The following is a 15,489-nucleotide window of genomic DNA, read 5'->3' as shown; positions in this document are numbered from 1 at the left end:
CTAGAGGCAGCTTTAAGGAGCAAAGCAGCAGTCAGCTCTCCTGCCCTGCTGCCGGTTAGCACAAGAACAGAGAGATATGCTGCAGCCAAGGTCCTCCTATTCCCTCTCCATCCTCTTCCCTGTCCCTCCTCTTACCCTTTTCATAATACCACTAGTGCACACTTATCAGAATCTTTCATGGCACTTTTAAAAATTATTTGAAAGCATTACCGTATTCCTTTTTTGATATGATGGTTGTGAAATATATATTGATATTGTTCATCAGCTCTGATGTTTGCTCTCCTCTCAAGCTGTAGATACGCAATGCATAGCACGTTCTCTGTGCATCTGAATATAGTGCCAAGTACCACACATAAAGCACAGATAAGGCAGCTGTCGGCAAATTATAGAGGCTGTGGCTGTGCCTGTCCACCAAGGTCACTTTCTCAACCCAGAGAAAATGGTTCTGTCTGCTTGCTGATATCTCCCATCCCTGTGTGCTATTGTTCCCTTTAAAACAGTTTGCTCTAAAGTGCTGCACTTTATCAATTTGTAGAAAATTCTCTGCTTGTATAATTACAGGACAGGGCTTGGCAGCTGTAGCAAAGGGAGTCACCCTTGCATCACTCCTGGTTAGAAATGGCCCAGGCAAAATGTCACATTAGGCCCTTGCTGTCAGTGATTACTTGCTAAATGAACTCTTCTCTTTTCACTGCTTTTTTCAACATTCTACCAAGTCCTTTACCTCTTCTTCTTTTTAGAAATCAGCATTTAATTGGTCTGTTATCTTCAACACTCCTCTTTCCACTGTCACACTTAAGTTACAATCAGTTATCTGAAAAGCAGAGGGCCTTACTTTCTGTGAGTCTGGGGGAAGCTGCAAATTTATTTCTCATTTTTTTAATGCCAATATTGTCTAAAATTTGAAGGCTGAGTCTGCACAGGACCAGAAAAACATCATCTCACTTTGTCTCGTTTTGGTTCTTTAGTTCCAAGTCAGAACAGCAGTTCCCTCCCTTCCAGGAGTGGGTTTTGGCCCAAAAGTCATGTGGGAAATCAATTGACTGTAAATGTGCATGTGAAGACTGTAACTATCACCAGTTCAGTAGGTAGGAGGATGAATGGAGTGGTATAGAGAAGGGTCTGCTCTATTCTCTCACCTTCACCTCAGGGACAATTTACACAGGCAACGGATTGGCTTCTGCTTCATCTAACAGAGAATGAGAGGACTTGGTGCTTGGGGATGTCAGCTAGGAGAGCCCATCCATGTCCCATTCCATCCCACCGAAGGCCCCCGTACACCTTCACCTCTGCATTGCTCAGTTTTGACAGCAGTTTCCCCTGGGGAGGTGCAGAGGGCAGTGGCTGTCATTAGCTCACTGGCAGCCTGCAAGGGCAGTCTCCATTGGGATAATGGGCAGACTGATTTCATAAGTAGCTTTCACTCCTGTTGGGAAAGGCTGGTTTATTTTTAATATGATAATATAACAAGGTCATTAAATTATTTTTTGCTTAGCCCCTATAATTAGGGAATTGTTTGATTTGGTGGTGTTCCTTTGGATCCCAGATGTTTATTCAATTTACTCCCCAGAATAACATTAGCTGGTAGACGCTGTAAATTTGGGGAATGCAACTGTAACCTCAAGCACCTGGAGAGCCCAAGGGGAGCACCATGTAGACTGTAAGTGGCACTTGGTCTCCATGTGAAAGTTTCATTGCTACTGAAGGCTGCTGGTGAGTACTGGAGACCACTGTTGTATTTATATGCTGCACTCGTGAGCATCTTTGTTAAAGGAAGAGTCAGCAGTTATGACTGCTGTATCATCATCTGATCTGCTGATAAGGCACCAACAAATGTCTTGGCATTGGAAGGCTTGCATTCATCTCAAGATGTTCTCTTCCCCTTTTCCGATGATTGCTGTAATCCAGCTGCCCCTCTATAAACACTCTGCAGTACTTGCTATGTTGAGGACGCCCCTGACTTTGTAGCAGCTAAATCATACCAAAAAAAAGGGAAGGAAGGCTCATCATTTGCACCGATCTCTGATTCAAGAGTAACATTGCTTTGTCTTCTACTAGTGGATTGCAGCAGGAGAAAGGAAGTAAAGAGTAAGGAACTTGTAGCTGAGTGTGTTTCCCAGATGGTGGCCAAACCATAGGGAGAACTGTGGAAGTGGGTGTGTGCATGCCTGAGTGTAGCAACCCTGTTTTGCAAGGATACTCCTCTTCTACTCCCTCCTCCTTTCTGTATAAATACCACATGCCAGTTTGTCTGGGCTTCTCTAACTGGAAATATGTGTAATCCAGACGATCTGGAAACATTGTGGGAGTACAAGGCCATTAAAACTTAAGGTTTTGTCTTTTCCAGTCAGATGTAGATGTTAAAGTGGGAATTCATGCTTAATGCCACTCTTGAGACATGGCAGAAGCCCCCCTCAGTACTTGGGCACTCTAGTTTCTGCTGTTATGTTTCCCTCTGCACGAAAGGTGTCTCTACCCCATTCTTTTTTCTAGTTTTGAGTCCCTCCGATATTGTTTGGTTTGGGTTTGTTTTTAGCTCTGAAGTAGCCAGGTAGGAGAGAGACTTGTCCTCACTGATTTTTTTTATTTTCTATTCTCCCCCTTCTTTGATTTGTCTGATATTTTTTACTATCACTGTAGTTCTCCCCGCTCTTCCCTTCCCCTCCCATCTTTCCTGCTTATCTTCTAATATCTCTTGCCTCTGTTACCTTATGTTCCCATTCCAGGCTGGCCCCCGTGTGCACCTGCATTCATCAGGACCTGAGCTACAAACGCCTGTCCCCACAGGCAAGCATTTACTTGCAGCAATACGTGATCTGCTGTGGTGAGCTGACAGGACTGAATGGTTACCTTTGCTTCTGCCCCCCAGGTCTGTGAAGTACTCCTCCAGCTCTCTCTGGCAGGCAGCAATGGGGTGTGTGCACCTTTCCTGGTTCTCTCCACCGCTTTTTTTTTGTGAGCGTGGCAGAGGTGAACTGCTGTCCTGGTGTGTAGTTTGGGCTGGATCTTGAAGGGAACGTGGTAGGCTTCAACTCAATGCAGCTGAGAGCTTGCAAGTCTGTAATAAAACTATGTTACAACTAACCCCAGCTCATGTTGTTTCTTATTTCATTGCCATAGATCAGTCATACACCAGCTGATCTAGTAAGTGCCGTTTATACATATATTTTTATGTATATGTATACATACACATATGGGACCAGGTGTGTGTGCATGCATTCGGGTACATGTGTGTGACTTTTCTTTCTCAGCCTGCTATGAATGGTAAGGTTCAATCTCAGAATCACAAAACAGTTTATATCCTAATTATAGTTGAGATGTGAGATACATTTTTGATCCTATAACTGGAGACATTTAATAGGTTTCCTTTCTAGATACAGCTGTGCACTTTCCAGGAAGAAGATGGTTGGCTGTTGCATGTAAACGAATAGTGGGATTCTGACTTCAAAAGTATTTATATTGAGATTTCTAGACAGAAAGGGTTTTTTTTTTGTCACTTTAAGTCACCTCTGTTCAACTTAGAATAAGGGTTCTGTACTCATAATAAAAGCAACATAAAACAAAAAAAGGAAAATACAGCTTTAAAGAAGAAAAAATGTAGCTGTAATAGTTAATAAAAACTGACAGGTTTAAATGTGTGTTGGAAAACAGGTAGCCTGAATATATATAGAATAATACAGCCAGTAAAGACAGATCGCTTGTACTGACCGTGAAGATGACATTTCATCTCTGTTTTAGATATTGGCTAATGAGTTTAGCTACTGCATTTTATCTATGTGACATTGGTTGTCCATGCAGCGTGATCAGCAGCTGAGGAGGATTGCAGTTGGACTGTCCTGGGCAGCTATCAGAATTGCATAGAAACAGGATGTGAAAGAATTGGACACTACCAAGATGTTTGTGCACTTGAAATACCCTGTTTCTTGGTAGGAGGCTCCAGGCCCTATAAACTACTGGGATATAGCCCAGGACCAGCAAGAAGATATATTTTAAATGGCAATTTTATGATCTGCTAGCTGCTGCTCATTTTTGTCAAGTGTGATTTCATCAGCAAAGCATCACAGCTGCCTCTGAGTAAAACACAGTAAGCAACTTGAATAACTCCTCAGGACAGAAACTGAAAAAAAAATTTGTCTCAATTAAAATAATGCAAGTCCATTGTGGAGACCAAATCTAATGAAGCCAATGGGAATTTGGTCAGAATGATTTATGCCATTGTTATCTGAATCTAATTGCCATATGGAAATTTGCGGCTTCTTCCAATTGCCTAAATACTTTCTTTAGAAGCAGTCTGCCCAGGTAAGTGACTCAGGTTTGCAGTGCTGGATGGAACTGTGCCGAGATGCCTTTAAAGACTTGCTGAACGTCTGCATGTCTGTGGAGGTTTATAGAAACCACATTGCATGAGTGTATATGTGTGCTTGTTGCCACAGGGGAGTCCAAATAAACGACTGGTTGCCGCTTTGTGTCTTCATTCTGCCATGAAGGTTAGTCCACTATTACCTTACAAGCTCACAAATGAAGCACAAGTAGTAACAATAGGAAATCTTCTGCCTAATGCAATAAATTTCTCATAAGGTAGAAAGTGAGTGGGTTGTGAAGATCTGCCTTGTTTAGAAAGAGGTAAATATTGACATATTCAGTAAGGTCCTTTTTCATCTGTTTTTAACAATTGGTAGTGAACTGTCATTTGGAACAAGACTGGTTGCTTTCTGAGGTAAAATTGGCTGAACCAAAACATTTCTTTTTCTTAAAATGTTTGCATTTATATAAAAGTAGTAAATGGTTTCATTTCTTACTTGGTAAATAGTCAAATACTAGTTTGTTTTTTGATGTTGCTCTTTATTTGCCCTTAAAAGATACATTAATAAATTACAAGCACCTAAAAATAGCAGAAATAGCAAGACATAAGCCCACAAGTACAGTACAACACAATCTAACAAGGTAAGAACGAATGTCCCCAGCAAAAGCTAAAATTGTTGTAAATAAAACTTTCAGAATTGGCTAGTGGCCAGAGAACAGCGTATCTGGGACAGATTGACTCTGTGGTATCATTTTTCCTGTTGTTTTTCAGGAGGTATCTCAGGCTTGTGAACAGTGTCTTCCCTTTTCATCTGTTATGTCCTACTCACCAAGACAAGTTCCAATCTTGCAAAGCACCTCAAAATGTCACACAGTGGAGGACACATTCCTCATTTTTGGTGCCTATGAATTTAATGATTGTACCCAGAGGAATGCTGCAAGTCTGCCTAAACTGGCAAGGCACAAAGGCAACTGAATTGCAGTTTTGAAAGTACCTCTGGGCACTTCCCATTGGATTTGCAGTCTGTCACTTGGAGTGTGTGAAAATGACGCCCGGAGAAAATGAGAGCAGTGGTTAAAAGTTGTCAGAAGTTGAGCAGGATTTCTGTTGCAAATGTGGTAGCTGCAGTTTGCAAGACAAGAATGGTTGGTGGTATAGTTGTATCTCTATGTTCAAAGCTGTCACCTGGGGTAATCAAGTAAGACAGGCATTGTCTGTCTGGATAGCTTTCTCCCTGCCCCTCCCGAAAGTAATAGGGTTACCTAGGTTGACTCCTGCCTGCTCAGAAGTAATTATGAGATTATTAGACTAAAGAAAACTATTTAATTAAACTTACAGAGATAGCCCAAAACCTCAAACACCTCAGTGATTAATATAAAAGTAATTGTATAGTAACTGTATAGCCTGACGAGTAGCAGCAGCAGCCATGCAGTCAGAATACATGCAGAGAAATTAGTCAACAGCTGTAACTATTCACACTGCAAAGGAGCTATAATAGATACTTTTTTTTTTCTTTTTTCATTTCCCTCACAAAGAAATTGGCATCTGACTGATTCCCTGTTCAGTTACTGGGTCAGAACCTCAGCTCTGTAGATCAGTGTGGCATCAAGGGGTCATGACAGGTTATGTCAATGAAACATCTGGTCTCTTGTCTGTATATTCATTTCGCTGAAGGAACATTAATAAATAGAATATACAGAGTTGCTGATTTTACATGTCAAAAGCATGTTACAGACATTATCGAATCAATTGTTTCAGTAGGAGGTCTGGGAATAGCTAGTTTAAAAATTAATTGACTATAATGTTTCCAGCTGGGATTTTCAAAAGAGCGTAGGGGATTTCAATCCGCAAATCATACTGAGATTCAGGGACAGACTTTGACTTCTGAATTCCTGAGGGTCCTTCAGAAAACCCAACCTCAGGAGTTCATAAAGGGAAAAGTAGTCAGCAATGGAAGAAGCCAATAAGGAGTATACATCAATGGGAAAGCCATGCTGTTCAGGTTATCAGGAAGGTGTGAGTGTAGCCAAGGGGTTAGATTCCCTGGGCAGCTGCCAGTCCACACTGACTTTGCCTCTCCTTTAGCATGTGGCCTTGTGCTTCTAAAAACTTCTTCCTGCCGAGCGTGCATGCACAGGAGCCATAGGGAGTTTCCACTGGAACCAGAACCTGCAGGGGATGAGCACAAACAACAGAGGTCATTTCTGAGACAGGGATGTGCCAGCGCCATCGCAGCAGAAACTGCAGCTATTCACCTCTCAAAGTCATGTCCAGGCCCTTCCCTTCCCTTTTGAATATCAGTGGTAGACTTTGCTGTTATCTAAAGTGAAAGTGTTTCTATAATGTCCACCTGAGAGAGGGCAAGGGTAGGACAGGACGGCAGTAGAATCACAAGACTTAGGGAAGGAGGCCAGAGCATAAACACACTATAGACCGTTGATGCAAAATGGAATAACCGAGTTTCTCTCTGTCACGTGAGGATAACAGACTTTTGGCTGGACCTGGCTGTCAGCTAGAGCAGCTGGGGAGGGAGGAGCAAATGTATCTCATCCCCTACATCTCTCACCCTCTGCGTGATCCTAGGCTTATATCTTGCCCACTGTTGGACCAACCTGCTTTGGCTCCTAATGGCTAGAGAAACATCCCTTCACTGCTCCCTTAGAGTGCTGGTTGTCTGTCACCTGGAGTTAGCCTATGGCCTAGCTAACCTACTTGTAACCCCACTGCACCAAGGATGCTCCCTGGCCTCACTGGTGCTGCCAATGGAGCAGAAAGAAGAACCATAGTGGGCTAGCTTTTCACACTGCCTGGCTATGTGAAAGGACGCTGTGACGTGTTCTGCTTGGTTAAAACTGCACAGGTTGACATTATCACTGAAAGTCAAATTCAGTGGAGAAAACAAGAATGATTTTTCAGATGTCATCTCTTTTACAGATCCCTTTGATCTCCAAAGCATTGCACTATGCTGCTTTAGCTTTTATCAACAACACAAGGCAGCAATTATCCTTCTGTAATCAGTGTAAAACTCTGTTAGAGGTACAGTGGAGCTTTCACTGGGGCTGGGGGAGAAAGTTTGCTCCCTTTAACTCTGTTCTATGCAGAACTGCTGCTATACTTTAAGGCTGAGTATTGCTAAAGAGTCCAGGTAAGTTGTGTTTGGAGCATTTACTTACTTCTTTGTCATTGGTCAAGCCTAGATTCTTCATGTCTACGACATTATAAAAAGTGTTGTTCAAGACAACTTCAATGACCTGTACCTGAAACCATGAAAACGGATGACACAATGAATTAGGGCACCTTCTCAGCCAACAGCCTGGCAATCTTTTCACTCGCTGTCAAGAAAAGCAATGCAACCCCCCCACCCTCCCCCATATGTACAATTGATGAAATGCAATCTAACATGTAGACAATGTTGTAGCACCCATTTCACTTTTACTCACGTCCTGCCAAGCACTGAGTGATATTCTCCCCCATTATGTTCACAGCCGGGGAGCAGCATATGAACTTCTCAGTGTGTTCATATTTTTTTCAGACCATCTAGCTGTACCACCAAACAGTTTCCAGTCTTACTTAGAACTGTCAGAGGAAATAATAGGCTCATTTTGGTGTTCTCAGTGGTCCGATTAACATTCATTATTGTTTAAGTAAAACATCAACAGGAGGAAAGAAGATACCTGTGACACTTTGGAAAGGACGAGCATCTGGATAGAGTTGACAGTCTTCTGGTAAGAGGGTGAATATTCCCCACAGTCGGGTGGCCCAGAAAAGGCTTCAAGGATACATTCACGGATTTTGTTCCTAGAGGTAACACAGGTTCTTACAAAACCTTGTATCAGCTACCTCTGTCTAGATCCATAATGTTTTACTGTGGATTTCTTTTTAATTTTCGCTGTCTTTTCTGACAAATACATGGCACATGGGATTTCATGGAAGAACAATTTCTTTGTCCTGTCACCTCCAAATTCCCACCCCCTCAGATCTATAATTCACAAATAGGTGTTTTGCTAAAAGTATTTAACAAATTCATTGTTAGTTTGTTCTCCTAAAGTGTTCTGTACTGAACACTGAACTGTCCTTTAAATACTGTCCATTGCTGCACCATCAGAGAGAGGAGCACCCCTAAGGTATGCCTCTCACCTCTGGTACCAAGGGCTTAGCACTGCCATTGAGATCTGTGAGAGTGGCTGGTGCACAGCAACTGCAGATCTGGCCCTTACACCTGCTCTATTGTATAGAGGGACTTTGGGATCATAGATTAGGTAATAAATATTATTTGATTTGACGTATACCATATGTAATCAAAGTCAAAATCTCTGCATTCGCCGTATGACCATTTGCAGAAGAGCTCTCCGCATAGAATCCTGTCATTCCTTTCAGGAAGTGTGGTGTATTTATCCTTATAGAAGCCTTCGAATCCAGACTGCGTTGTCTTCATAAGCTTTAGATCTTTAATTCCAGCAAAAACAACCAGAGGACCTGTAATCCAAAAATACGAGACAGTATGAGCTCCTTTTCAGGGAGAGAGAAATAAACCTCTGGAGCACACTTGCAGTGATAGCTCCAGAGCCATGAAGCGGTCTCCCCAGGACTCTCGTGTGCCTCTGTTGCAAGCCTAGCTACTTTAAAAAAATTATTTTCTGCACACTGATGTGAGCAGAAAGGTAAGAAACAAGACCGAAACTACTGAAATCAGAGCTCAATCTAGAAAGCAGAGAATCCCATCAAGTGACCCGCAGTCACGGAGAGGTAGCGACACCCTTTATCTCACCTTGGAGCTGGAACATGCACTGGGTTGGCTCTCACATTCAGGGACTACTAATCGCTCTAAAGGGAAATGAAACACGCTACTAGGGCTGTGGAGTGCAGGAGAGGTGAGGAGAGCCTTTTCTAACAATGTAGATGAGTGTAGAAACTATCTGTACAAAGCCTTGGAGCCTCAGTCAGAAATTTGCTTTACATACCCAGCCTGCTGTGAGTTTTGCATCCATAAGAACGAGAGGGCGAGGAGCCAATGCAAATCCTTGCAGTTCAGCTAATTAGCAGGAACTGGCACTGATACAGATGCCACCCACAGGTTCAAACTAACAGTGTTTTTGCTCTTAGCCACTATTTTAAAATGTGCTGTTGTAGGTCACTGCTGCATGGGTGGATTATCATCTTCTGAAGACCAAACAGTTGTGTCCTGAACTTTTTCTTCTGACAAACTTTTTGGATGGTGGCTGAACAATTTCAAGCAGTCAGTCATTTAGAGCACACCAATCTGATAACTGAAAATGTCACTGACCAGAGCTGCCAAAAAAGCAGATTCAGAAAAGAGAAGCTTCATGGCACACAGGCCTATCCAGAGCCTGTACAGCTGGTCAGTGGCTGAAGCCCATGCTGCTGTTTCTGTGCTGCCCTTGGTGCTCACACTAGCTAGTTCAAAATTAATCCTTGCATACATCTGGTGCATAGTAATCCTGCATTTGACTGGGAAGACTGATAGACTTCGTCTTTAAACTGTGTCTTTGCAGGAATTTATACTGGAAATAATTCCACTGTGATGGGTATTTCTAAATGGCATGAATGTTTAAAGTTTGTTTTTTTAAACAGCTGTGTCACTGGAAATTGTCAAAACTGCATTTTATCTGTTTCTTCTCTTCTTTACATTAATTATTGTTTTTGAAAGAGTCCAAAGAAGTATATCTATAATTTTGGTTACATCCCCCTGTTATTTTCTAAAGATTTAAAAAAAATCTAAAGAAGAGACTGTCCTTGGACAGGATATTCTGGGGTTTGTTCAGATTTTGATTAACTCATTGCTTAGGTATAAGATTGTAATACACGGGTATTAATGTAATGCAGATACTATCAGTGAACCTGGAGGTATCTTTATCTCATATTCAAATACGTAGCCTTGTTTGAAAGAGCTCCTTGCAAGACTGATTTACTGCAAGGCTGGCTGGCTGGCTGGGCAGCAATCGGCCTGCGACTCACACTGGAGAATATAATGCCTAGGCAAAGTTTTTGAGGTGAACAGCCCGTGCTGTGCTTTCAGTGTGTTTTGTGCTTGTGATGTCTTCAGTTGTCAAATGATGACGCTGTTAAGTTACTTATGATGTTTTCAGTTTCCAAAAATCTCTGAGCCTTTTATCAGCTGATATAATGGCAAAAAATAAGCCTATAATTTTATTAAGCCTCACTAGGTTTCTTTTAATGATGAGAAAGTGTTAAAAGATAGGATTAATTGAGAAATAAATTTCTGTGTCTGGCTGATAGGTGCATAGGAGGATGCTAAAGATAGAGAAGGTTCTCTTATAAGAAAAATAAAAGGGATTTGAAAATCTTCTCTTTGGTTGTTGTTCACCTAGGCAGGGAATCCTAAAGAAACAGCTAAAGGGCTACATGAAGGAAAGGCAGTTTCTTTAGTAAGCCTTAAAGGCTTTTTGTTTGTGTAGAACCTGAAATTGCAGAATTTCTTGCTGAATTTTCAAGGTGATGAAAAATTTAATTCAATCTGTACATTAGGAGCAGCAGCTTTTCAAGAAAGCATAAACTCTTTATTTTTTTTTATTCAGGTTTCTTTCTTAACATTTTCCTGAAACCTCAATACTATTGAGGCTGCCAAAAATACAGCAGTAGTTAACATTACTAGGAATGTTAAAAAAGATTAGGCCAAGAGGCACTGGAGACTTGTACGGGCTCTCTCTTTGCTTTTAGCAGGAACACAGGGACAATGGTCAAATGAGCCTTTCAGAACTTGTGTCCTGTCTGCAAGAGAAAGTGGTTGCCACTGGTCCTAACACTGACACGTTAGGAAAATAGGGAGAGAGGGTAGGATGGGAAATAGTTCTAAGTTACATTAGGGCAGTAATAGGTAGATACCAAACTAATGCCTAAAACCTCTAAACCCGCTGTGTGATACGATGTAGTGGTCTCAGCTCAGTTCCTAGTAGTCTGAGAGACAGGTTAAATGAAACACCAACACAGTGAGATTGAATTTATGCTCTTGTTGTGAGTCATAGCAAGAAGAGATAATTTTTACACTCCCTTTGGAATGCCAATTTATGGACAGACAGTTGAGCTTGAAAGCCTATGATGTCTTTTAAGTATCACAAAACTCTTAGTGAAGCCAAACGGTGCTTTGTTTACACATGGTGTGCAAAAATAGTAAGTGCACTCTGAAGTATTTTCATGTGAAAAATTGTTTGCACATAGGCCTGAGTGCTCATGATGTTCAAGCCAGCTTGACTTGCAGCAATGAAATTGCATCTTTCTTAGAAATAAAACCAAGGCATGCTGACAGGATTTTGAAAATAACTGCAAACTACGCAGTTGGCCAACAGCAGTGTGGTGTCGTGATATAGTCTCATAGGGTAATGATGATAGTGAGACTGCAGAATATAGTATAATGTAAAAAAGTGAGCAGACCATTCTCAGAAGGCTATTAAATCATGTGACAATATATAGCAATTCCGTTTTATGTGGTGTTGTAACCAGTGTATATTTAGGATATACATACAAATGTGAGCTACAGTAGTTGTTCAGCCATGTCTCAGACGAAGGAGTGCAAAATTAGACCATAAAAATATTCTTTGTTTTAGACCTCTGGAGAGGTTTGGCTATGCTGTAAGCCCTGAAACACCTTTTGCTACCTCTAAAGCCATCTTCATCTCTCATTGGCAGAAATATTTACAGAGAAGTAGGGGAAGTTGCAAATTCTTTTCTCACCATTTCGGCACTGCTCAGCTTCACAAAAGCGGATCCCATCAGGAGCACATATAAACGAGTGGACGTGGGGAACACCATTCTGCAATTTAGAGCAGACGTGAGTAAAAGTGCAGTAAATAACATCTTAACTTGAAAACAGGAACTAAGAGTGTGACAAATGGGTCCAGCATAAACAAACTGAATGTATTTGTATTTTAGATACCTCGTGTAGGCGTTGCCATGGTACTTCTTGAATGTACGTTTTGACGTACGCCACTTGGCAGAATGTCATGAAGTGTTTGCAGATATCTATAGCAAACTGTTCTAAAGTTGGGATCTAAAACAGCAAACAGTATTATTAGAAAGAAGTAATTACCTCATGTACAAAAGTAGATTGTTCTGATTGTTGTAAATATTTGGGAAGGATCAATGTTGTTAAAAATACAGTTTTCTCTCAATTCTGGTTTTGTACACTGTACTTATCATTTGATCAGCTTGGGCATACACTGCAAATAGCAGCTACAGAGTCATGTCAAAAATCTCCTGTTCTGTGGTATAGAGAGCTGCAGTCCTTGGCCTGAGAGAAGCTGCTACAGAAGCTTTACACTTTGAGGATATAATGCTGAAATAATCATAGCAATATTCTGATTAAGCTTTACAGGCTAAAGACGGGATTTCATTACTGAGACAGAATTTGCGCTACAGATGATTGTCATTACAATAGACGCAATTGAGGTAGGTAAGAACACAGTTAGAATTAAGAGAAGTCTCACATACTTCAATACCTTCTGTTTAAAAGTGCTATATAGGAATAATGCAGTATTAGGTGCTATTAAATTTTAAAAAAAAAAGATGGAACTTATATGACAAATCTACAAAAAATACTGCTAGCTTTGTGAGAAAAAAAGGCTTTGGAAAACTAAGAAGGAGTCCACAGGATAAGCACTGGGGGAGGAAAAATTCTCTCCCAAACCACTGAAGGTGACATTAGTACCAATCTGACATGCCGATGGGGGGAGAGATTCTTTTGATGCATTTTGAAAACAAAAAGTTAGTATAACAAACACTTCCAAATGAAGTCATAAGAAACAGCAAGGCTAGGTAAAAAATAAAAAATACCCCATTTGTTTTGGCCAACGCAAGGACAGTATTCTTCATGGTGTCGGTAGGTATCACAAAAGAGTTGTTTCCATCCAGGTACTCATGAGCAGAAGTCAGCCGGAGATGCGTGCACACTTCCACTTCTTTAACAAAGTGCTTCTTCCCTTCTCTATGAAGGCGAAGGAACTTAATTGTGTTCTTGCCATATTCGCAACTGAGGACTTCTACATCCTTGATCTGCAGAGAAAATACGTGACAGTTGTAAAGGCATTCAGTGGAAGCCTGAGTTATGCTTGGTCAATGAAACATAAACAATGTTTATGGCCTTTATTTCTGCGGTTACCTGTGATGAAAATATTTCCATTATAAATTGCAAAGTCCTGATGGGAAGAAAAAATGTTTTAGGAAGATATTACTGCATTAGTAGCAGCTGTGATAGAATTTTAAAATTTTATGGGGGGCAGATCATTTAACATGAGTAACAGTGAACTTGTGTCTTGTTCGTCATCTTTGGATTCGTCCTGACTATATAGACCTTCACTGAGTCTTCCCTGCACCATCTCTTTCTGAAGCCAGCGTGTCCCAGGACATTCAGTCACCGCAGGTACAGCCGCGTAGAGGGCAGGCGGCATTCACACCCGCGCCCTCCGCAGCCACCCTGCTGGGGCCGGCTCTGCCAGCCTGGGCTGCGCCTCTCTAGATACAGCTCCCGATTTCCCCTGGCACCAAGAACAGACTTCCACCACCTCCTACTCCTCTGGCTCCCAGCTCTTACAACCGCTCTCAGGCTCCATGTGTGTGATGCACTGAGCCCTCTCCGTTTTCATGCAGAAGTTGGCTAAACGCGGTCAGCATCCTGCATGGCAGAGCCCCCCCCTGTTAGCAGGCAGAGCCCCCCCCCATTAGCAGGCAGAGCCCCCCCCCGTTAGCAGGCAGAGCCCCCCCCGTTAGCAGGCAGAGCCCCCCCCCGTTAGCAGGCAGAGCCCAGCGAGCATTCCGTGTCCCCAGGGCTGCCCCCCGTCACACACACAGGGGCACGGGGACTTGCTGCTCCGAGGCTGAGTGGAAGCGGTGAGTATCAAAGCAGTTCTTCCATGAGGGGTGGGAGGTTGCTTTGTGAGCAGGCAGAAGTCTCAGAGAGAAAATGGAAACAGCCGTCACATTCTTGGCATGTTGTGTTTTTATTACCCCCTCTATGCACGTTGCAATTCCCCAGAACAAGAAGAAAAGACAGGCTGAGCTGGGCTGGTTGAAAGCATTTCATCACAACTGTGTTTATTACAGTACTGGTCTCCCACAAAAGGGATCAGAAGCAAGTCTGAGCAGCAAAATTCAGGTCCTGATCCACACCTTCAAAATCCTGGCTTTCTGGGATCGTTGTTTTTGTTTGCGCTAAGCCCCATTCAGTGTTATCCTGCTTCTGTCAAACACACCCAATGTACACATCTATTACGGTGTTGGGGAGGCTTACCATAGAAAGGAGGCAAAATACTGTGAAGGTTGTGAGGATTTCTGTTACACTAAAATATCCAGAGCTTATTGCACTAGACTTTCCCTGAGGCTGAAATATCCCATATTTACTGTCAACATCTTTCAATGTAAATGAGCAGCTTTTAATGTAAGCATAATGGGGAGGGAGAAAAGAGCTTCCATTTATATTTTGGTGTGGAAAATATTCTATGTGTGAGTTGCTGAAAACATTATCAGATGTAAAATTGCTTGATTCAGACATGTTTGTTCCTAAAAGAAATGCTAATGCATTTAAAAGATAATTTAAAAAAAATATTAACTAATTGTAAGTAAATTACTGTGGCTCAGAGATCAGAGCGTTTTCTCTGCCTGTCAGTCCCTGCGGGCTCAATCCCCCCAGACAAATGAAGGCCCCCGGAGCCAGACCCAGGCTGGGCTCAGCGCTTCACCCCTCTTTGCAGGAATGGTGCAAAGGCTGTGCTCGCTACGAGGGCTGGATGGAGAAGTAAGTGAGATGGAAATGATTTTGTTTTGCTTGTCTGAATACAGAGGTTTTTTCAGATAGTTATAAAAAATTCATATTTCAGTCATGCAGCACTAAAAAGAAAACAAAAAGGGTTTCGGTATCTGCAGTTTGTTTTTTTTTTTTAAAGCAGAATACCTTGATTTTAAATAGTCAAAGTGCTGCTTCCTAAAATACAATAAGTTTTCTCAAAAGCATAACTTGACAACTGTCATTTTGTTGCCCACAGAAGTCCCGAGCAGTTTCCAGCAGCCCCCGGGAGCCCCGGCCCTGCTGCCGACAGCCGTCCCTGCAGCAAGAACCCGACTTCCCGGGCTGGCTCTGCCGTCCTGGGCAGCCACACCGGCTGTGCTCACTGCTTCGTACAGCGGGAGCTGACAGCTAACGCGACACAACTTCTGCT

The 15,489-nt window shown here is 42.2% G+C and overlaps 1 protein-coding gene across 1 annotated transcript; it reads right to left on the bottom strand.

The window, feature by feature from the left end:
• Positions 1-6,337: 6,337 nt before the first annotated feature.
• LOC137666860 (uricase-like) lies at positions 6,338-13,725 on the bottom strand. The gene is made up of 8 exons (XM_068407120.1): positions 13,651-13,725; positions 13,112-13,330; positions 12,216-12,329; positions 12,014-12,092; positions 8,593-8,779; positions 7,978-8,101; positions 7,477-7,560; positions 6,338-6,472 (listed from the first exon to the last, which is right to left on the bottom strand). Exons 1-8 carry the CDS (start codon positions 13,723-13,725, stop codon positions 6,338-6,340), a joined length of 1,017 nt encoding a protein of 338 aa, XP_068263221.1.
• Positions 13,726-15,489: the final 1,764 nt, after the last annotated feature.

This window comes from Nyctibius grandis, chromosome 8, assembly GCF_013368605.1.
Source record: "Nyctibius grandis isolate bNycGra1 chromosome 8, bNycGra1.pri, whole genome shotgun sequence".
Taxonomy (NCBI): Eukaryota; Metazoa; Chordata; class Aves; order Nyctibiiformes; family Nyctibiidae; genus Nyctibius; species Nyctibius grandis.
The sequence above is the reverse complement of the archived record's forward strand: the minus strand, read 5'-3'. Positions and strand labels throughout refer to the sequence as shown.

Excerpts from the sequence above, each read along its gene's own strand:
- LOC137666860 (XM_068407120.1), bottom strand. The coding sequence starts at position 13,725 with ATGCCGCCTGCCCTCTACGCGGCTGTACCTGCGGTGACTGAATGTCCT. Across the intron at positions 8,780-12,013 it reads AGCTGAGCAGTGCCGAAATG|GTCCTCTGGTTGTTTTTGCT; the intron begins GTGAGAAAAGAA and ends TTTGGATTACAG. Across the intron at positions 8,102-8,592 it reads TTTGACTTTGATTACATATG|GAACAAAATCCGTGAATGTA; the intron begins GTATACGTCAAA and ends TGTTACCTCTAG.